This window comes from Silurus aristotelis (genome assembly GCF_946808225.1).
Source record: "Silurus aristotelis genome assembly, chromosome: 11".
NCBI classification, from domain to species: domain Eukaryota; kingdom Metazoa; phylum Chordata; class Actinopteri; order Siluriformes; family Siluridae; genus Silurus; species Silurus aristotelis.
In genome coordinates this window covers 4,503,457-4,524,874 of record NC_139584.1, presented here as the reverse complement: position 1 = coordinate 4,524,874, position 21,418 = coordinate 4,503,457, and the positions used below count along the sequence as shown (strand labels likewise).

Genomic DNA, 21,418 nt, shown 5'->3' with positions numbered 1-21,418 from the left:
ACAGCAATCGCGCACGTTGAACCCAAAAGACTTTAGAACCCTGTGTACGAGCTCGAATCGGCGATACGTTGTATCATACACGTCGTCACCTAATCTAAATGTCTGTTTTTGAGGACACCACTAGAATTGATGCCGTAATCCGGTATGGGCGAGGGGGTGACGTTAAGCGGCGGAGTGCGTTCGCGAACTACGACTCCCATAATCCTTCGTGGCGCACGTGATTGTCTCATGCCAGACAGCCAGCTGCGTTGTAGGAAGGAAAACAGGTAAATGGAGCTCAGTGCTGTTTTCAGTTGCAGAGAGAACCGGAGGGTGTCGAGTACACAGGTATTATACATGTTATAGAGTTATTTTTTTTATTTATTTATTTATTTATAGAGAAGTCTGTTTGTTGTTGTTTTTTAAACCTTTTTTCTGTTTAAAATCAGTTTCAAATGAGTTGCTTGAGGTTTTCAACCAGGAATGTTATGGAATTGAAACTGTATTGTATTCAAACTTCCATAGGACGATTTTCCATGTATTATTTTATTATTATTATTTTATATATATATATATATATATATATATAGATAGATAGATATATAGATATATATAGATTGTGTGTGTGTGAGACAAATGATAATTTTTATTTGATTTATACTATATTATATCATATTTTATTATATTTTATTATATCATATACACCAAATCCATACAGCCAGAACACTAAAACAAATTCCAGGTAAATTGAATAACATTAACCATCACATTACTGTGACATTTGTCAACGTCTAATTCATGTCAGTGGTCAGTTCTAGAAGTTGATGTGTACGAAAGCCAGAAAAATGAGCAAGCATATGGAGCATCTTTGACTAGAGCAATCTCATGATGTCTAGACGTGTCAAACTCAATCAAAGAGCCATATATAAAATTAAAAACCGGGTCCATGTAACGGGCCAAACACTATCACCATTTAATAAACAACACGACCGAGGGGATACGGGATCACGTGCGAAAATAAAGCTGTAATTAAAAGAAGGACGTTCTGCTCTTATGCAATCGTTAAAAAGTCGTTAAAGTTGGGGTCTGGTTTTGTGCTGGGGGAAACGCTCAGGACTGAGTGAAGGTGAGCTGGAATTGGGTTTTGACAGGTCGATTGAGTTTCTCCAAAAAAAAAACTGGAGGTCTTGTGGTGTTTAGTGTCGAGCGGTAGTGGTCAGCTACCAAAAATGATCTAAGAAACGCAATAGATGAACAGGTGACAGGATCACGGAGGCCTGAGGATCGTTCTTATGAGTGTGGAGCGAAGGCTGACGGTGCTGGTCAGATTTAGGGGTGTAAGAATATATCGGTACACGTTCGTATCGCGATATTGTTTTTGTCAATACTGTACCGATTCTTGAAAAACTCAATATTGATTTTAAAAAAAATTAAAAATACAAGATTCATGGAGAAAAGGTGACCCGGTGGAGGCAGTGTGACTCTGTGTGAAGTTCTGGTGGGAAAAGCTGTGAGGTCTGACGTTCATGTAGATGTTACTTTGACATGTTCCACCTAGTAACAGTAACAGGTCTCATCCAGCTGGATAATTCAGCTCCCTGAACATTCACACCGCAACATGGCGGTCAGGAACGGTTTAAGGAACATAGAGGCAAAAGGCAATGGAAGTTATATTTCAGTACACTGGGCCCACATTTCAAGCTCAAATGGTCTGACTAAAGGCTTACAGTTGGCATCCAAATTACAGGACCTTTTTAAAATGCTTTTTTATGATGGTAGAAATACAGTAAGTAAAAAACTGACGTGTGTGTGTGTGTGTTTCTATGTGTTCAGGTGCAGTGATGTGTCCCAATTCGTCGAAGCTCACCGGTCTGATCGCCGCTACGTTCACGCCGCTCACTCCTCAAGGGTGCGATTTCTAACACCGATATTACAGTGGTTGTACAATAGAGTTAAGGGCCTTGCTCAAGGGCCCAGCAGTGCCAGCTTGGTGGTGGTGGGATTTGAACATGTGACCTTCCGATTTAAAGTCCAATGTCTTAAACACTAAGCTTCCATCTCCTGTTTAGTTATCAAATGAGACACTGAGGCTAATATATTCGTCTGTCTGTCTGTCTGTCTGTCTGTCTGTCTGTCTGTCTGTCTGTCTATCTATCTATCTATCTATCTATCTATCTATCTATCTATCTATCTATCTATCTATCTATTAAAAAATCACTACCGCAAGCCCCCCTCCCCCTTTCCTTGTTCATATTTGCTGACTGTAGATTTTTAATCTGAGGTCTGACATAACACGTCTTACATGACACTTCTGCTTCCCCATGCAGAGAGTTGAACCTGGCACTGATCGGGCCGTACGTGGACTACCTGCTGGAGAAGCAGCGCGTGCGCAGCGTGTTCGGTGAGTCTCCGCCTGACTACACGATAAAACAGCACGTGATAAAGCTCTCGTCTAATCTGTTCACGTGTGTTTGGTCTAGTGAACGGGACGACGGGCGAAGGATGTTCTCTGACCCTGGAGGAACGGAAGCAGCTGGCGGAGGAATGGTGCCGTCAGGGAAAGGGGAAGTACGTTGAGCGGCGCAGATGGCGATTTGTTTGTTTGTTTATTTTTTATTAATTTGTTTTGTTTGTTTGTATTAGACTCGACCAGGTCATCGTTCACGTCGGGTGTCTGAGCGTGAAAGACTCCCAGGAGCTGGTGAGCATTTTCTGTTCTCTTTCTGTGTTCAACAGATCGTGTTCAACGATTGTTTAACTTCCATACCAAACCTCAGTCCTGTGGTTTTGTAATAAAGGATGTGGTGGTTTTTCTGTGTTTTCTTGCGCAGGCACGTCACGCCGCCTCGGTCGGAGCCGACGCCATCGCCGCCATCTCTCCGTTTTTCTTGAAACCCAGTAATGCAGGTTCGACCCTTTTTTTTTTTTTTTCCTTTCTCATGTCATGTGACGTTAGAGTCGTCGCTCTCACAGCATCGCGGTGCGCATGTTTACGAGCACACGTCAGTACGAGTCAGCTCAAGTCAGTACGAGTCAGCATGAGTCAGCACAATTCAGATAAAAATCCCAACAGTGTGAGAGAAATCTGAGACAATACATGAGAGCGACTCTGAGAGATGGCCGTGTTCTCAGCCCGATAAAGACGAGGCACCAGGGGAGGAGCAAGCTGTTTATCATGGCTGAAAATAAGTCAAATAAAAAGGATTTGGTTTGATTTATTGTTAGGTTTGTCTATTCTTATCTCAATCTCATGGTCATACTGTTCTTGTACTGTTATTGGTACAAATGTAAGCATCTATAATAAAAAATATAACAGTCGCAGCAAAAAATACGCAGACCTGGATTTTGATTAGTCTGGAATTTTTCATTGTTCGTCATCAGTGGTAAGAATTTCCTGACTTTCTGAAACTGCTGTTCTTTATTTCCTCAGAGGCGTTACAGATGTTTCTAAAGGAAGTAGGTTCAGCCGCTCCACAGCTTCCTCTCTACTATTATCACTTACCCGTCATGACCGGAGTGAAGCGTATGTCACACACGCACTAAACGCACACACTTTTGTTTTTCTTGATTTCCTAAACTCTCCCGTTCCCTTATTCTTTTATCTCTTATTTTATTTTCAATCCTTTTATTTTTTTATTCTTTCTTTTATCCTTCTCTTATTTATTTAATACTTTCCATTTTTCCAATTTTTTTAAATTCCTTTTCTCATTTTCCTGCATTTTTTTTCTTTCTTTTGTTTCTTTCTTTTAAACATTTGTCTTTCTCTTATTTACTTTTTGCTTCTTCTCGTTTTCATCATTTTTTCTTCTTCTCTAATTTTTTCAATTTTTTTTATTTCTTTCCTTATTTCTTCAAAAATCCTCCTTTTTCTTTGTTATTGTCTTTCTCTTCTTATGTACTTTTTGCTTCTTCTCTTCCCTATTCTTGTGATTTTCTTTTCAATCCTTTTCTCTGTTTTTCTTTTATCTTTATTTTTCCTCTGTTGATTTATGCCTTTTTTTCCTCACATTAATCTTTTTTATTTTTTATTTCCTTAAGACTTTTTGCTACTTTACTTCTCCCTTCCTGTCATCCCTTTTCCATTATTTTGTCCTCTAATCTTTTTTTTCCAATTGTCTTCTCCTTACTCTCGTCTTCTTTTGTTGTTGTTCTCCATTGTCTTCTCTTTTCTTTTCTCATCTCTTTTCTATATATTTTTTTCTCTTCTCGTCAACGTTTTTTTCTGGTCTTTTGTCTTATTTGCTTCTCCTTAATTTCACTCCTTCTCCTTCACCACTTGTCGTAGTGAACGTGAGGGAGGTTCTGCAGGGCATTGAGACGCAGATTCCCTCGTTCAAAGGGCTGAAGTTCAGCGGAGTGGATTTGAGAGACCTGGGGCAGTGCGTCTCTTACTGCCGTCCGCACGGTTGGTCCGTCCTCTACGGAGTGGATGAGGTTCGTTTTATTTATTTATTTTTTTTCTTTTCAACGCGTTTCACTGTGCAGATTTATGAAAATACTTTTCACAAAAGCACATGGCAACAAATGCAGGTTTTCTTTTTAATATTCAGAGTCTGTCAATGGTTTGGAAGCATCTATTTATTGAACACACTCTTTTATGGTTTTTGAGAGACACATGCAAGTTTCTTACGTTTCTGTGCATCAAACTCATTTCATTTAATGGTATGAAGGTTTACTTTGACCAAATATATAAATATATTATTAGTAGTAGTGAAAAGAAATCCACCCTTACCATGTATAACACATGTACACACTCTTAGCACCCAGTCAAACAGTTGGGTATTTGTACAGTCCACTACTTGGAGATCCAGTTCATCCCAGAGCAGATCACTAGGATTCAGGTGCGGTGACTGGGCAGGCAATTTTATGATAAATAACACTCCAGACGGCTGCTTACAGAGCTCGAACGTACCAATAAGCCGCAGTCCAGACAGGATTGCATGGTGTTGACATACGGAATATTAGCCATTGATGATGGTTTAGTTTTCCTTTCTTTTTCCGGAAAAAGTCTCCAACCTACCCTGTTACAAAACAACCCCAGAACAATAAAATTCCATCTCCATGTTGAGGGTGAGGCATCTCTTCTGCTCTCTGTCATACAGAAGTTCTTCTGTTAGACCAATCTATTCACAGAACTTTCTTCCAGACATTCACACGTCCAATTTGTATGTATTTTTTGCCTTTTTTGAGGATGGATTTGGACTAGAATTAATACCAAGTCTAATACACTGGCTCAGGACCACAGGTTTGGATTTAAGCACCAATCGCTGAACAGAACACCTCAGCAACGATGGAGCTGTAATGAAATGGAGATGGATGGGTTCCTTTTTGAGTCTGGTTCCACTCAAGGGTTATTTTGTTCCTTGGAATCCTTCTTCCTCATACCTAGATGGTATGAGGCAGAAGGATTCCAAGGAACAAAATAATAGGCATCAACTTACACACTCCTGTAGCAACTTTATAACTCGCTTTATCTCTGCTTAAAGCTGCTTTAAGCCAATGTCCAAATAAAACTGGGTCGAATTGAATTTGAATCGTTTGTTGCACAGAAACATAGGGAACACGCACGTGTCTCGAAAACCGTAAGAGACCAGGTGTTTGCGAACGTTTGACAGGCTCTGCAGTTCTGTGCTGATGATTTTTTTATTTATTAGCAACTGCTGGGAGCCTTGGCGTCGGGAGTCTGCGGCGCCGTGGGAAGGTGTGAATTTTTTTTAACCTACTTTCCAATTAGAAAAATATAATAATTTGTTCATTAATAATTGACACAGCCTGAGTAAAAATAGTCATTTCCTAATCACAGAGGTGTTCCGAATTGTTAAATTTCATTGGCTGAAATCAATTTCCTCGTGAACGTAAATCTGAAATCAGTAAAAAGGATTCAAACGTCATTTGATTAAAAGTCCTTCCTTTTTTGCTGTTCCACAAATCATAAGCAGGATCAGCACTAATTCAGATATAGGCTCAACTATATCCTGTAAAACAGCCACGTACTCATTGTTTCTGTAATAATGTCATTGCCCATTTTTCCTGCTTGTGACACATCAGATTTGAGGACAAAATGTTCGCTTGCTGCCTAAAATCATTGTTATTCACTTCACCAGTCTTAATGTTATCATGTCATAATGTTATGCCTGTAAAGTTCATGCATTACAGTAGTGTAAATTGCTCTGTTTTGCTAAATTACAATTGTAAATTGTTGAATTATTAACAAATTATATTGTACTGCCCCAGACTGATCACCAATCTTTAAGATTCCTGGGTAGATCAGGCCATATCTCGACTTACAATCTTTTCAAGTTACGATGGGGTTATCAGAACGCATCTCCATCGTACCTCAGGGGACCTAGAGATATTTATATATATATATATATATATATATATATATATATACACACACACCTGTATATAAGTATCCCTATCCAAAGTGACTTACAATGATCTTAGTTGCATAACTGAGCAGTTGAGGGTTAAAGACCTTGAAAGGGCCCAGGAATTACAGCTTGGTGGTGCTGGGATCTGATCTCACAACCTTCCTATCAGAGAACATCTTATCCACCGAGTTACTACTTTCCCCAGATATAACAATTGCATTATATATTTGTAATATCTCAATGTCTCGCTCTTTGGCAGTACGTACAATTATGTGGGTCACTTCATGAACAAGATGCTGAACGCATTCGAAAAAGGAGACCTCGCTCTCGCTCAGGACCTGCAGGTGTGTCCGGGTGTCATTTTCATAAACACGATTTTTAGAATTTTCTGCTGAAAAAAAAAAAAAAATCAAAGCTTATATTTATCAAGCATTGTGGATCACTGTTAAAACAGCACACTCTTGGGCGTCCTACTCACCGTTGTGTATTTATTTTTTTTAGTTTAAAATGCAGGACGTCTTCACGTTCGCAAACAGTCTGGGTGAGGAGAAAATTGTATTTCCTTTTAATACAATCTCATGACTAGACCTGAGCGTGTATAACATTCTCCCGTTCCCTCTCTAGGCTTCGACCTGGCCATGAATAAGCAGGTGATGAGTTTGTGCTCCGGCTTACCCATGGGTCCTCCGAGGCTGCCGCTGCTCCCTTGGCCTTCTGATCGCGCTCGGGACATCGTTAAGAAACTCCAGCAGGAAATGGGGCCCTGTCCTAAATAAAGCACAAACAACAACTGACCAATCAGCCGCGGTGAATACGCACAGGTCATCCGGGGTACCATGCGTTTTATTTCCGCTGACGCGGCAAGCCACACCGTTTAACATAACACTCCTGTAACTTGATATCGTTTAATGTTTTATAATATCTCAGAGAAGGAGGACTTTTCGGGTTTTTCTCCTTCACCGGTGCAGACGGAGGAAAACAGCACGGAATCTGCGACGTACAAAATACACATTTTATTAGTACTGTAGTCAATTAAAGGACCTACGTAGAGTACCTACATTTTATACACAACATGAAGACTAATGTACATTTATAGAATGTTATTGTTTATGAAATACTGTAACACTCCTGTTTTCTAAACTTTTACTGAGAATTTCTTCTGATTGCAGAGGGACAGAAAAGAGAACAGTCCTTAATATAGCGTAATCAGTGATCCTTCTCCACTTCAATAACACTATTTGAACAAACGTATTGGGACACCTGACCTTTTCTGCTCCATGTGGTTCTTTTTCAAACTGTTAGACACACAACGTCTTTGAGTGCGGTTTGATCAACATTTTGAACTCGGGAACCCAAACCTGTTCCAGCATGGCAATGTGCACAAAGCGAGCTCCTTAAAGATCTCCTTTACATAATTTGGAGAGGAAGCTCTTCAGTGAGCTGCTATAGAGCTCTGATCTCATCTCTTAAATGCACCCCTGCATCAGGACTTCACTAACACCATTGTGGCTGATCAACACAAATGTCAACAAGCATGTTCTAAAATCTAGTGGAACATCTTCCCAGAAGAGCGGAAGGAATTCTAAGAGGAATTTGGAACTAAATGTGGAACGCGATGCTCAAAAAGCGCATACCGTACTAATGACCAGGTGTCCGCAAACATTTAGTAATACAGTGTGTATGTAGACACCTGAGTGTAATATTAGTTTTTTTTTTCTTTTTTTCATTCCATTTCCTGTGATGATAACCTTGTGTGGATATTTCCACTCATTCAAGTCACAAGTGCGTTCGTAAAGTCAGGTACTGATGCAGGTGAGGTGATGAAGCCTGGGGTGCAGTCAGCATTAAAACAAATCATCCCCAATGTGTTCAATAGCGTTGAGGTCAGAGATCTATAGCAGGTGGTCTTCCACTCCAACCCATTCAAAGCATATCATCATGGAGCTGGTTTTGTGCACAGGGAACAGGTTTGGGTTTTGTAGTTTGGGTCCCGTACCAACTTTGTGGTAGCCACGTATTGTGTCAGGTGTCCCAACACATTGTGTTTTATTTACTCACCATACACACTTCTCTCATTGTTGTGTCCTGGTTTTATCTTTGTTTGTTGGTTCAAACAACTAGTTTTTTGACAGGTAGTCTAAGTAACTAAGCCTGGATTTAATAAGAGGATGTTTACTCACTGTGCACTGGATCAGGAACACTCTGATTATGGTTAAGGCCTCCTTCTGCTCCCAAAAGTGCCATGGATTGCACAAAATGTTGATTCTGATCGAGTCTGACTCCAGATTTTCCAGATTCATTCTCTTCCAAGGACCCAATGTTTTTTTAAGTATGAATTTACGAGGCATTGTTTGTGTGGGGGGAAAAAAAAAAAAAATATATATATATATATATATATATATATATATATATATATATATATATATATATATATATATATATATAAATTTTCTTTCCTGTAAGATGGCAATCTGTAAAAAAAGATTTTGTAGATTTTTACTAGACACAGTTGAGGAGTCACATAATTTTTGAGCAGATGATGAGATGGATTGAATCTCTTAAGACTTGAACACGGGTGCAGTGATGATTTACACTTTGTACCGTAATGCTGTAATGCTTACAATTAATACTAATGGTTTTAATAGAAATGTCATTTATTTCAGAATAATCGATTAAAAAATTTTTATAAATTTAACGTCTGGTGTCTTCAATTCCAAGTGAAATGAAGAAAGTGACAACAATAATAACACACTATACACAAAAGTCCCGAAACACCTGAGTTTTCCATCCAGATGTGGTTCTTCCCCAACATGTTACCACAAACTTCCAATCGTATAAAGTTCCTTTGAGTGTGGCGGCATGAAATTTTCCCTCCATGAAGATAAAATTTGGAGTGGAAGATCTTGAGTGACTTTCTACAGAGCTCTGACTTTAACCCTAATGAACATCTTAAATAAATTGGAATGTTGAAGGCACCCCTGGCCTCCTTACCTCACCTACATCACTACCTGATTTTTACAGCACATAAATCAGGTGTACATAAACATTCGTATGTGTTGTGTATCTGTTAAAGGTGTAAAGTATTTGAGTAAATGTACTTCGTTATTGCACTTCAGCCATTTTTTGGCTACTTTCTAGTTTTAGTTTCTAGAGCAGGGGTCACCAACATGTGGACCAGCAAGGACCACATGAGTCACCCACGGGCCTTTTCTGAAAAAAGCTCACCGTAGCGCCACTTACCAGTGAGCTGCATCTTATTTTTTTTGTTGCTATTCTTTTTTAAATGTGTCACGGATAGACCAAGAGTCGGAAACCAGAGTATGGTTAAATACCTCGTCTTTATTTTGTTTGAACATATACAAGGCAGAGGCTTGAGGAGAAGTACGAATCGGAGAGCGAGTATAAACCGTATTGCGGGTAGAATCCGTAATGCGGGTAGTCCAGGGATGATCGCCAATGTAAACAGTTAAAGGCAAACCTATCTTGAGCGCTTCCTCCGAAGTGGAGCCAGGAGCATGAAAGTATGGGGAATACTAGTGGTAGGCAGTTTGGTAGATCTCTCATGGCAACGAGGGGATCTGACCGTGAGTGAGGTGGAATCGGGAGCTTCTAAAGGGGAAAGGTAATTGGGAACAGGTGTAGGTGATAAAAGCAGGAACAGGCTGAGTGACAGTTAGAGCCTTGGAGAAAGGCGTGGCTGGTGGTTCCTTGACAAAATCACACTTGCATCGGTGTGAATTTAAAAATTACAATCTTAAAATATAGATGACTAGATATAGATGAATATAATTAATTATTAATAATAACATATAATTAAAGTAAATTGAGCAAATTTGTTATTTTAGAAGTGTGTATCAAACTGGTAGCCCTTCACATATACCCAAGAAGTAGCTCTGTTTCAAAAAGGTTGGTGACCCATGCTATAGAGTATCAGAAATATAAGCAACTGTTATTCCCCACACGAGCACATTTTCGATTTAGTATATGTACTTTTTACTCCACTATATTTTATTTCCAATTGATCGTTACCAATTTTGCCCCTTATCATTAAAATATCATTAAGGCTCAACACTTGTTTTTATTATCGCTGGCCTCATATTCAAAAAAGCGCATTTTCAACAACCAACTTTCTGGACTGAGAGGTGCCTCAAATCACAGTTCTGGATATTTGGTTTTACTTTATCTAAAATCATTTACTTACATTTTATTTGTCCACTGAATACAAATGGTTCTTCTGCTTTGTGATATGATGCTGTCATTTTATTTGTCAATTGAAATCCCTTTTGGAAGATTGCTTTACTAATTTGTTTCTTCATTCTGGCATGTTGAAGAGGCTGTTGTGATGATCTGGGTTAGTGTTGAGGTGTAGAATTTGATTTATATTTTAGGAAATAAAACTTGATTTGGCTTTTCACTAGTATGTGTCTTGTTGGTGAGAACTAGAGCATCTTTAAGCCTATGTTCAATAAGAGACAAATACTCAAGTACTGTTCAAATCAGATACTCGAAGACTTTTATTTAAGTCTTATTGGAATTGGTGATTTTGAACTTGAAGTATTTCCTGCAATAAGGTATCTTTTCTTTTACTCAAGTAAAAGTATAGGTATATTTTATTTACTCTTTATATAACTGTGTATAACGTAAATTTGTAAGTCTTTATATAGTATGTGGTTTGTGTTCTCGCAGTAATCTCTGGCATGAACTCAGAGTTGCACATCGTATGAACCTTTTGTGTAAGTTGCAGTATATAAACAATAAGACCGGTTCGCTGAAATGTCTTTAGAAATGTCCTCGTGCTCTATTCTCTGAATAGCAGTTCAAAGCACTGACGTCAAGATGATTTAGAGGTAGAAAAGCAATTAAATGGCATCATAAATGTTATTTTTAACATCTGATTAGATGAACGTGAGAGAAAAATGTTTGTCATTGGAGCATTATTGGTCCTGAAGGCATTGCGACTTTGGATCAAAAGATCTGCTTCTCTCTTTCTTCTCCATCTCACATAGAAACAACTTTTCCAGTTTGAGAAATTCCTGTTTTCAGATTAATGGCCAATATTTGGATTTTGGTTTGGAAAAACACCAAAGAGATAGAAAGAGAGAGAGCAAGAAAATCTGAAGGTGTAAATCTGAAAAGTCGTAATGACAGCGGACCAGAAGCCGGAAAAACTATTGGTATGGATTTTTGCAGATGGCCTGTAGTTCTAGCAATGAATCAGTGCCTCGACCTCTATTAATAATACCTAAGGAAATATAATTAATTACTATGGAAAATTTATTTGAAAGCCTCTCTATTTTACCAAATACAGATATGATGTGATTAAAACTTATGTTTCAAAATAAGTCTCTGGCATTGCTCAGAGGGCCGTTCCAAATGTTGAGGTGGGCAGTAGTTTGGGAATCCCTGGTTTGAAGACTGATGTCAGACAGGATGATAAATAATTTTTCCTTGCTATCTCCATGCAACATTGTCCCAGGGGTTCCAACTTGCAACTGCTCCGAGTTTCAGTGTCCACCGCGACGCCGTAGCTGCTACAGCGGAATGGTGACTGATCCGTGTGGGTGTTGTTCCCACTGCCCCAAGCGGAAGGGCCAGGTGTGCGGTGGGCCGAGCTGGAAATATGGTAACTGGGATTCAGATTTAGTTTGCGCCCTTACTGTTGGGATTGAATCGGTCACATCTCCACAAACAGGCGTGTGCAAAGGTACTACAATCTATAACTCTTTATTCTTCTGTACATGTGTATGGTGCTTTAGAAAAGCATGGAGTAAACAGAGGATCCATTATGATCCTCTCTCTCTCTCTCTCTCTCTCTCTCTCTCTCTCTCTCTCTCTCTCTCTCTTTCTCACACACACAAACACACACACACACACACACACACACACACACACACACACACACACACACACACAGTCTTTTTGGTTGCCAAATCATCTTAAACGCATCTTAGTCAGTCCTCTATGTCCTGTTCGATATTGCTGCATCATGCATGTGAAAAATTGTGATGCAGCTTTCATTAATAGCATTTACGATGCCTGTGATAAAGTGTGACACGCACACACACACACACACACACACACACACACACACACACACACACACACACACACACAGAGTTCACAAAGCAGCAAAAAGGAATGCTGTGTCAACTAAAGGTCATCACTCTTAATTTATATCTGAAAGAAAGAAATTCAGAATCCCCAATTCTGAACGGATTTAAATCAACATGGCTGATCGCAGCCTCGACAGTTAAGAAAGCAGAACTATTTTTTTACATATTTTTACAGATATACAGCTATGTCTGTTGTCTATGTCTGTAACAGAGATCTGAGGTGAATTTACTTTACTCATAACTTAGATAACTCCCCTGAGGCAGCGTACACTATACAGACAAAAGTCCTGAGACACCTGACATTTCCAGGAATATGACGTTTTTCATCAAACTGCTACCACACAGCTGCAGGCACACAATAATAGAGGATGCCTTTGGTTATGCTAGTATGAAAGTTTTCCCTCACTTGAAGAAGAAGACTGAAACCTGTTCCAGCATGGCAATGCCCCTGTGCACAAAATCGGTCCCATGAATCAATAAAAGGTCAAATGTATCACATATTATATAGAAAACCTGCATTCTTTCTTGTTCCTGCTCCTTCTCTAAACCCTCAATGCCATTTCAGACTGTTTTCAGTCTGTGAGCCACTGCCACTAATTTCATCCTGACTATCTTCCTAAACAGCATTCGATCACAGCATTCGACACATATCATTTCCATTTCCTTCCTCTCTCTCTCTTACTTTCTCCCTCTTTCTTCAACTCACAGGGGTTGAACCTTTCCAGACTTACAAATTCCTGTGTTTTTAGATTAAGTGCAAGTTTTTTGTTTTGGTTTGAAAACCCCCCCTGATATTTCTAAGCATCCTTCCAAGTCAGAGCCATTTTCTTTAAATGTGTGGGAGAGATAGATGGAGAGAGAGAGAGAGAGAGAGAGAGAGAGAGAGAGAGAGAATGAGAGAAAGCATCTGGAAAAGTGAAATGTTTGCTATTCAGTGAGCTGCAGAAACACACCCAGGTTTTCTTATCATTTTCAGGTCCATTTGTCATTTTTATGCCTGGTGTATTTGCTCAGTTTGTTTCACTGGTTGTTTTGAGGCAGCAGGATGATCCCGAGCATTTTACTGATCTCGGCTCGGATGCTGGCATTTATGTGCCTCCTGATGTCATGCTCGGGGTATCTGATTATGCATGAAGGAGAGAAATGTGGAGAATACAAAGAGGGTGCGTGCGAGTCCGGTCTCATTTGTGTGCCCAGTGAACCCCCGATGGATTTTTATGCTGAAGGAATTTGCACCAGTAAGTACATGAAATGAAAAGTGTTAACCACTTAATGTATTATCTTTTACAACATTACTCTGATTTCCAACTGGGATGTGCAATTGCAACATTGTCCCAGGGGTTCCAAATTGCAACTGCTCCGAGTTTCAGTGTCCACCGCGACGCCGTAGCTGCTACAGCGGAATGGTGACTGATCCGTGTGGGTGTTGTTCCCACTGCCCCAAGCGGAAGGGCCAGGTGTGCGGTGGGCCGAGCTGGAAATATGGTAACTGTGATTCAGATTTAGTTTGCGCCCTTACTGTTGGGATTGAATCGGTCACATCTCCACAAACAGGCGTGTGCAAAGGTACTACAATCTATAACTCTTTATTCTTTTGTACATTTGTATGGTGCTTTACACAGCATTGAGTGAAAGTGGAAAAAGGACAAGAAAATACACAAATTTATGATTCCTTCTCTCTGTCTTTTTCTTAGCGGTGCCAAATCATCTCAAAAACGTCTTAGTCAGACCTCCATGTCCAGTTCAATATGGCTGCAACGTGCATGTGGGAAATTGTGATTGTTATTCGGATCAATCCTGTGAAGCATCTTTTAGTTATAGCACATATGATGCCTGCAATAAAGTTCTAACGGGTAAAACACGCACACACGCACACACGCACACACGCGCACACACACACACACACACACACAAACACACACACACACACACACACACACACACACACACACACAGAAATGTTCACGCATGTCATATTCCCAGTTAAGTTAAAGCCAGAATGTAGAGTTCACATCAGGCTTCAGACCTTATTTAATTTAAACATCCAGTTGTGCGTCATCACTTGTATGATGACTTTTCAATACGCTAGCATGAAATTTTCCCTTTGCATGGGTTGGAGTGGAAGATCTCCTGCTATTGAACTCAGATCTCAACCCTATCGAACACCTTTAAAGATTAATCGTCCATGCTGACGTTACTAGTGTCCTTGTGACTGAATGAATCTCCACAAATCTCCAGAAGCACACTCCAAAATCTAGTGGAACATCTTCCCAGAAGAGTGGATCTTATTATAAGAGGAAATTGGGACTAAATGTGGAATAAAATGTTTAAAGAGCACATGCCACCAAATGTTAGCCGTGTAGTGTATTTTGTAAGAGAAAAACAAAGTAGAAAGATTCATCAACTAAAGAGTTTATTTACAAGCAATTGATGTTGGTAGCGTAATTCCAGATTACCTACGAGAATTTCAACCAAATACCTACTGACGTTACCCATTTCACTCACACACACACACACACACACACACACACACACACACACACACACACACACCCTTCCATATATTATACACCTTTAAATTCTCAAAACTCTTTTCCCTCTCTAAGCTGACAGGATGTATTTTTACGAAGAAAAACAGCCTGACGAACCAGAGCCGCCGAAACCTGAATATGTGTGTAATGAGTATGGATGTGAGGTTCAGAGCTGCAAGTGTGTGTGTGGATATAGAAAGTGTCACTACTTTAGAACTCCAATGTACGAGGCCGACTGCTGCAACATGCTGAGTGAGAATGTGCCATTTTTCCTCTATTGATTTCTATTAATATTGATGCTTTAATTCCTATTATATTCATATTATATTCACAAGTGACCAATGATTACTTTAAAAAAATACCATTTTTGTCCATTTATGGTTACATTGAATGCTGTTGAACCCCTCCCTCCCTCCTTCTTCCAGAGGAATCTGGATGTCCTAATGCGACCTGTCCTGAGATTCCTGCTCCACCTTGTCCAGCAGACTCCTTCATCAGTGAACCCCACATTGAACCCGGTCAGTGCTGCCCTGTTATTCCTAGTGTGTGCACATGCAACTTCCAGACCTGCGATCCAAAACCCACATACTGCCCCAATCGTGGACTTCCCAAACTCATCGTGAAGGGCAACGGCCACCCGGGGACCTGCTGCGACCGTTATGAGTGTGTGAATGAGTAGATTAATTAGTACTCACCTGCACACACACACACACACACACACACACACACACACACACACACACACACACACACACACACACACACTTTAACCTGTTTTTTTTCTTCCCTCCTCTAAACATCAGGTTTATGAAAAGCCTTGTATTTGTCTCAATGAAGCTCAATCAAGGAAGTACAGAATACTTTATAAAAATGTAGATGTGTCAGCAGATTGTTTTCTCAGATAAAATCATTTAAAACAGGGATTGAATGATTTACAGCAAATTTCTGGTTTTACCTTCTTAACTGAACTTATTTACTTGTCGTAAAGGTTGAATTTTATGTCTTATTTTAACCTGTGTACTGTCTAATCTTTGCATTTATTACCTTGTATTAAAGAAAATATTTTATACAATTCAATAAATTCCATCACCTGCAAAGATTCCCATATTATACTGTTTTTACTGTGGAAGGAAACCCGGGTTCTTAGGAAGTCGATTCCACAAAAAAGGAGCAGCGTAGCTAAAAGCTTGAGATCCCATAGTTCTTAAACGAATACAAGGAAAAACTAAGGACTATGAGGACATCGTCAAAAGATCTAGGAGTTCAAGAAGAAGTATTTGTTAAAAGTAGGTCAGATAAATAAGAAGGCTATGTAATGCCTTATCAACAAAAAGCAGGATATTAGATTAACAAAAACATTTCAATTCTAGTCAGAAAAAACCTGCAAAAGAAGAAAAACCTTCTGACTTTTGACATTTTCCACAGAGTGGTAAACATTTCTGCAGATTGCGAAAGACAACAGCTGCTGGATGTTAATACTGAACATCTGATCAGGCTTAATGCTGTCTGTTTTTGTTTATGAGAGAGAGAGAGAGAGAGAGAGAGAGAGAGAGAGAGAGAGATCTTATTCAGGCACATTATTTTCAGCTCTGATAAATTTCAAGAAAAGAACATGCAGAGTACGCCATTGAGGGGAAAGTATGAAGATGAACTCCTCTATCTGTATGGATCCGACTCACAATATCTAAATGGAATTAATAAATCATTAAGCTACACCCAAAAGCACACAATAAACAATGTCTTTAGCCCATCATTTACCTTAACTAGTCAATTTAATTCATTTTAATGGAAATTGTCACAAAGCAGCTTCACAAAAATTCTTACATTGTGGTTATAAATGTAAAATATATATATGAATCCTTACATTCCAGAAGCGACGTGGGAAAAAAAAAACTCTCTGGCATGATATAAGGAAGAAACCAGACCCATCCTCATCTAAGTGACACACACACACACACACCGGACACACACACATATCTAAATCCCTTCCCACATAATCCTAATTTCGCTACTTTATTTCATTCATAAACTCACGTTTTATTGCCTGTTATATAATCACACCTCGATGATGATTTTCTGAGGTAAAAATTATTCTGAACACAACACAATCAGAAGTTGAACACTCCAGTTAGATCTTAGCACTAAAACTTTGCACATACAAGCAGAAAATTAAAATTTGGCAAACTTTCTGAGTTACTGAATGTCCCAAAACACTTTTTAGGATTATCAGGGTCACACACTCCTGTAGTGATGGGAAAAACTGATCATTTTTAAAGAACGACTTGGTTCTTTGAATCTCGTTCAGTCAAAGTGAATTCATCTTTTTTTTTTTTTTTTTTGAGTCAGTCATTTTGTTCATTTCGTTTACATTTTCAATAAGCAGATCCTCAAAACACGTCTGCATACACCAAATTACTGACTGTAGTTCCAATAATAAAAATATGATAATGCAGCTAAGGACAAATTATGATAAACAGAAGGAGTAGCTCACCTCTCATATCTTCTGGTCCATGTCGTTCGTTCTTTTTGTCACATGACTCTCAAGTATTTTAACAATAATGTCAAGATTCTGACAAAAATAAACCTGATCTACTGCATTTTGTAGCCTCTTTGGGAGTCACCTGACAAATGAACGAAAGACTCGGACCAGGGGACGCATGAGGACTTCACAGAGCGCGGGTGTGAGTCCTCAAAGCTCCAGCATTAAAATTACTGAATTACTGAAGCGTTTATATACAAACATGTTTAGTCTGGGCGATTACATTATAAGGGTTTATTTTTTGTTTTTGTCCCAGCAGAGCACATTGTTCAATAAACCGCAAATGATACCATCCCTACTGTGTCTGGAAGACATCTGGGTTTAGTTTTGTTCAAACTGCATCAAATCACAGGTCAGAGAAGTTGGAAGCATTTTAATCAAAATCGTATCAAATAAGATTGAGTTAGAGTTCTTGCCCATATCTTTATATACATATATTTTTATTAGTGTTTCATGAGTTATATCGCCGTTCTTGCCAGAGAACGTCGTGTGATTACAGCTCATGAAAACATGCTCTGTCTGGTTATCATTTATGACTAAGTGTGCTCCTGATTGTTTCATGTCAAAGGTGAAGGTTTTGTGATGATATTTTATAGCTGCGACTTTCAGACCTGCACTACATAATCTCGGACTTCCCAAAGTTTATTGTGAAAGGCAATGGTCACCCAGTGACCGCTTTGAGTGTGTGAATGAAGGAGATTAATGATCATTTGGAACAATACACTTTTATCTGCTTATCCTTGTAAAGACAATTGTAAATGTATTACCCTTACCTCAGTATGCATAAGGAAACATTTTGGCCTTTGTAGTTTAAGTTTTTAATTTCAGACAAACGTGGTGTCTCTCAAATTGATCCCAACAATCACTGATCACCACAGCTTCCAATCACTGATCACCACAGCTCCCAATCACTGATCACCACAGCTCCCAACAAACCAATAACTGATCACCACAGTTCCCAATCACTGATCACCACAATTCCCAACCGCTGATCCCCACAGTTCCCAATGACCAATCACTAATCACCACAGCTCCCAACAAACCAATCACTGATCACCACAGTTCCCAATCACTGATCACCACAGTTCCCAACAATCAATCACTGATCGCCACAGTTTCCAATGACCAATTACTGATCACCACTGCTCCCATCAACCAATTACTGATCACCACAGCTCCCTATCACTGATCACCACAGTTCCCAACAATCAATCACTGATCGCAACAGTTTTCAACAACCAACCACTGATCACAATCGCTCCCAACAATCACCAATCACTATTGTTCCCAACAACTAATCACTGATCACCATTGTTCCCAACAACTAATCACTGATCACTATGGTTACGAGCAACCAATCACTGATCACCACTGTTCTCAACAACCCATACAATATCTATCATACATGCATTATTTAATTTCAAAGCCAACATAATATTTAATGCAGCATGTATTAATTTTATTTGCAGTTAAAAAGTTTTTTCTAAAAAAAAAAAAAAATACAATTGTGTGTGTTTTTCAAGCAATTAAAAAAAAACCCGCTGACCAGAACTAATTACACTTGGATACAAATTTCCCTACGGACAGCTAATAAGGCAGCACCATACTGTCACGTATTTCCGGCCAGCTCATCGAGTCCACGACTGTTGACAACCTGTCATTTTTCTTTCCCAATCGTTTTCCGAACGACTTTACTTTACGCATTTTGATTGGCCTTTTCGCTTCCGTTTTGTGCGATATGATTGGCCGGGTGTTGGCTGGGCGTTCTATTATTATCTCAAGGAACCAATCATAGCGCTGTGGGCGGGATTTGCGCGTAATGCGGGTGGGAGAAGTGGGCTGCGTAATTCAGAGAGCCGTCATCACATCTGCAGGCTGAAGCGGCTCGGAGCAGAAATTACAGAAAAATGGTGTTGTTCACGATGATCGCGCGGCTGGCGGATGGACTGCCTCTGGCTGCGTCTATGCAAGAAGACGAACAGGTTTAATTTTTACTTTTAAAACAATTTTTATTTCCCGAAAGCTATCAGCTAGTTATGGCTAGGTAGCTACATTAGCTCAACTGAAACGGAGAATAAAATAACAGCGATAAGTTGTTATATATCACTTAACAGCATAAAAAAAACCCCATGGATTTTAATTTAGAACATAATATCCATAAATTAACAATGCGTCCTAACTTTCTTAACTTCATCTATTAAGACGACACTAGTTTCAGTGCGATACGATACGGAGGAAAATATCGTATCGCGATACTTACATAAGTTTTCATGATACACGATATATCGCGATGTGTGTTTCGTGAATGTAACCAGCGAGCCTGCAGATTAGCAGTGTTGGGGAGAAGGTGCGAAGCCTGTGGTTCATGTGAAGATTTCTGTTTCGAAAAAAAATTAGTAATTGAATAAAAATGTCAAAAAGGCGGGTGTCTTGGGGCGGTTGATCGGACCGGCCCGGCCCGGCCCGGCAGCTCCTGCGTGGTATGTGACCGTGTTTTATTCCATCCCCTGCGTACCACTTTCGTTTTGTACAGTGAAATGCGCAAAATAGGAAAAGGCCTTATAACCCGTGTTTTATCTCGTCCAGTTTTATATGTAAATTTGTTTACTAAGTTTACTGGAACCTTATGGAGGAAAACAGAACGCAGTGGCGAGCAAACGAATGTACTCAAAGTTTGTTTGGTTTTTTTCGTCTGAAAATATATGTTGTATATTTCAGCTTCCATCAAATTAAATGGAAAAAGGCCACGCCCACAAAAAATCTACTGCACCAAATGTGATTTTTTTTTTTTTTCAAGTATGAATTCAGTGTGTTGTGATCTTTTATGTATAAAGGGAAAGGGGGGGGGGGGGGGGGTGAAAACTTTTGCATCTTATTGTAAAAACGATAGCTAACTGATAGCTAGCAGCAGCGAGTGTAGCTGTGTGGACTAACTCACGTCTCTTCCTTTCTGTCCCTTCATTTCTCTCATGCGGCCGTGAAGGCAAGTGAGAAGGTTTGTTCAGATTCTGCTTCATTCCTTTGCCATATTTATCCCTCAATTATCCATCCATCCATCCATCTAAACATTCGGTCTGACTGACCGTCTGTGTATTTAATCACCTGTCTATCATTCTGTCCATTTCTCTTTCTTTCAGTCTGTTTGTATTTCTTCCGGTCTGTTTGTATTTCTATCAGTCTGTTTGTCTTTCCTTCGGTCTATCCATCCATCATCAACATCTATTCGTACATTCATTCATGTCTATTCATCCATCGTAAAATATCAATCTATCCATCATCCATGTACATCCATCCATCCATCCATGTTCCTGAACACCTTCATTTGAATAAGTTGTAGTTTTCATAATAACCTTCACACACATTTGTACAGCAGCAGACGCCCGGTACTGTTAAAGAAGCTTTTTTGACAAGGTGTTTATCTCATAAGTATGTAATGAGTCTCCAGACCTGTTTTAAATTTTTTTGTGTTTGTTTAAATTTGCTACAAAGCATAGAACGAGAGAACGAGTTTCACCTCCGCTCCAGGGCAGGCGAGAACTTTAGCTGCAATTATAAACCACCGGTGTGTAAGAATGTGCTGAGGAGAATGTGTGTCTCTCTTTCATACGTTATATAGATAGATAGATAGATAGATAGATAGATAGATAGATAGATAGATAGATAGATGTGAGAGAGAGAGAATTCCAATAAATTGATACACCCATGGGTTTATTACATGCCCTCCCCCCTAATTTGATCAGCACGAGTTGTGATTTTGTCGCTGGATGGCTGCGAATATAATTGAAACGAATATATACTGTATATTCATATTCGTTCCAATTCGTCCCAAAGGTGTTGAGTAGGGATGAGATCAGAGCTCTATAGCAGGCCACTAAAGATCTT

The 21,418-nt window shown here is 39.4% G+C and overlaps 3 protein-coding genes and 1 long non-coding RNA gene across 4 annotated transcripts in view; 3 read left to right on the top strand and 1 right to left on the bottom strand.

Moving 5' to 3' along the window:
- The first annotated feature begins 196 nt into the window (after positions 1–196).
- Positions 197–9,046, top strand: npl (N-acetylneuraminate pyruvate lyase (dihydrodipicolinate synthase)). The gene is made up of 13 exons (XM_083555058.1): positions 197–327; positions 1,813–1,888; positions 2,307–2,380; positions 2,460–2,547; positions 2,623–2,680; positions 2,811–2,886; positions 3,410–3,502; positions 4,265–4,413; positions 5,634–5,680; positions 6,613–6,697; positions 6,855–6,894; positions 6,978–8,626; positions 8,935–9,046. Exons 2-12 carry the CDS (start codon positions 1,821–1,823, stop codon positions 7,127–7,129), a joined length of 930 nt encoding a protein of 309 aa, XP_083411184.1. The 5' UTR covers positions 197–327; positions 1,813–1,820; the 3' UTR covers positions 7,130–8,626; positions 8,935–9,046.
- On the bottom strand, positions 4,435–5,627 carry LOC310733683. The gene is made up of 3 exons (XR_014535850.1): positions 5,494–5,627; positions 5,365–5,435; positions 4,435–5,322 (listed from the first exon to the last, which is right to left on the bottom strand). It is a non-coding gene; the product is annotated as an uncharacterized lncRNA (long non-coding RNA).
- A 4,248-nt stretch (positions 9,047–13,294) lies between the features above and the next one.
- Positions 13,295–16,094, top strand: LOC310733636 (cysteine-rich motor neuron 1 protein-like). The gene is made up of 5 exons (XM_083555051.1): positions 13,295–13,704; positions 13,805–14,032; positions 14,161–14,319; positions 15,073–15,249; positions 15,423–16,094. The coding sequence occupies exons 1-5, from the start codon at positions 13,512–13,514 to the stop codon at positions 15,674–15,676; spliced, it is 1,011 nt and encodes a 336-aa protein (XP_083411177.1). The 5' UTR covers positions 13,295–13,511; the 3' UTR covers positions 15,677–16,094.
- Positions 16,095–19,341: 3,247 nt separating this feature from the next.
- Positions 19,342–21,418, top strand: part of sec22bb (SEC22 homolog B, vesicle trafficking protein b) — a 10,123-nt gene continuing 8,046 nt past the window's right edge. The window contains exon 1 of the mRNA XM_083555085.1: positions 19,342–19,518. Within this exon, the coding sequence (XP_083411211.1) occupies positions 19,444–19,518 (75 nt within the window). The 5' untranslated portion in view covers positions 19,342–19,443. The remainder of the gene's footprint in view (positions 19,519–21,418) is intronic.

Bases quoted from the DNA above. Each gene is read 5' to 3' on its own strand.
- npl (XM_083555058.1), top strand. From the start codon at position 1,821: ATGTGTCCCAATTCGTCGAAGCTCACCGGTCTGATCGCCGCTACGTTC. The intron at 2,887-3,409 runs GTTCGACCCTTT...TTATTTCCTCAG, and splicing joins CTTGAAACCCAGTAATGCAG to AGGCGTTACAGATGTTTCTA. The intron at 3,503-4,264 runs GTATGTCACACA...CACTTGTCGTAG, and splicing joins CGTCATGACCGGAGTGAAGC to TGAACGTGAGGGAGGTTCTG.
- LOC310733636 (XM_083555051.1), top strand. From the start codon at position 13,512: ATGATCCCGAGCATTTTACTGATCTCGGCTCGGATGCTGGCATTTATG. The intron at 13,705-13,804 runs GTAAGTACATGA...ACATTGTCCCAG, and splicing joins TGCTGAAGGAATTTGCACCA to GGGTTCCAAATTGCAACTGC. The intron at 14,033-14,160 runs GTACTACAATCT...TCTTTTTCTTAG, and splicing joins ACAAACAGGCGTGTGCAAAG to CGGTGCCAAATCATCTCAAA.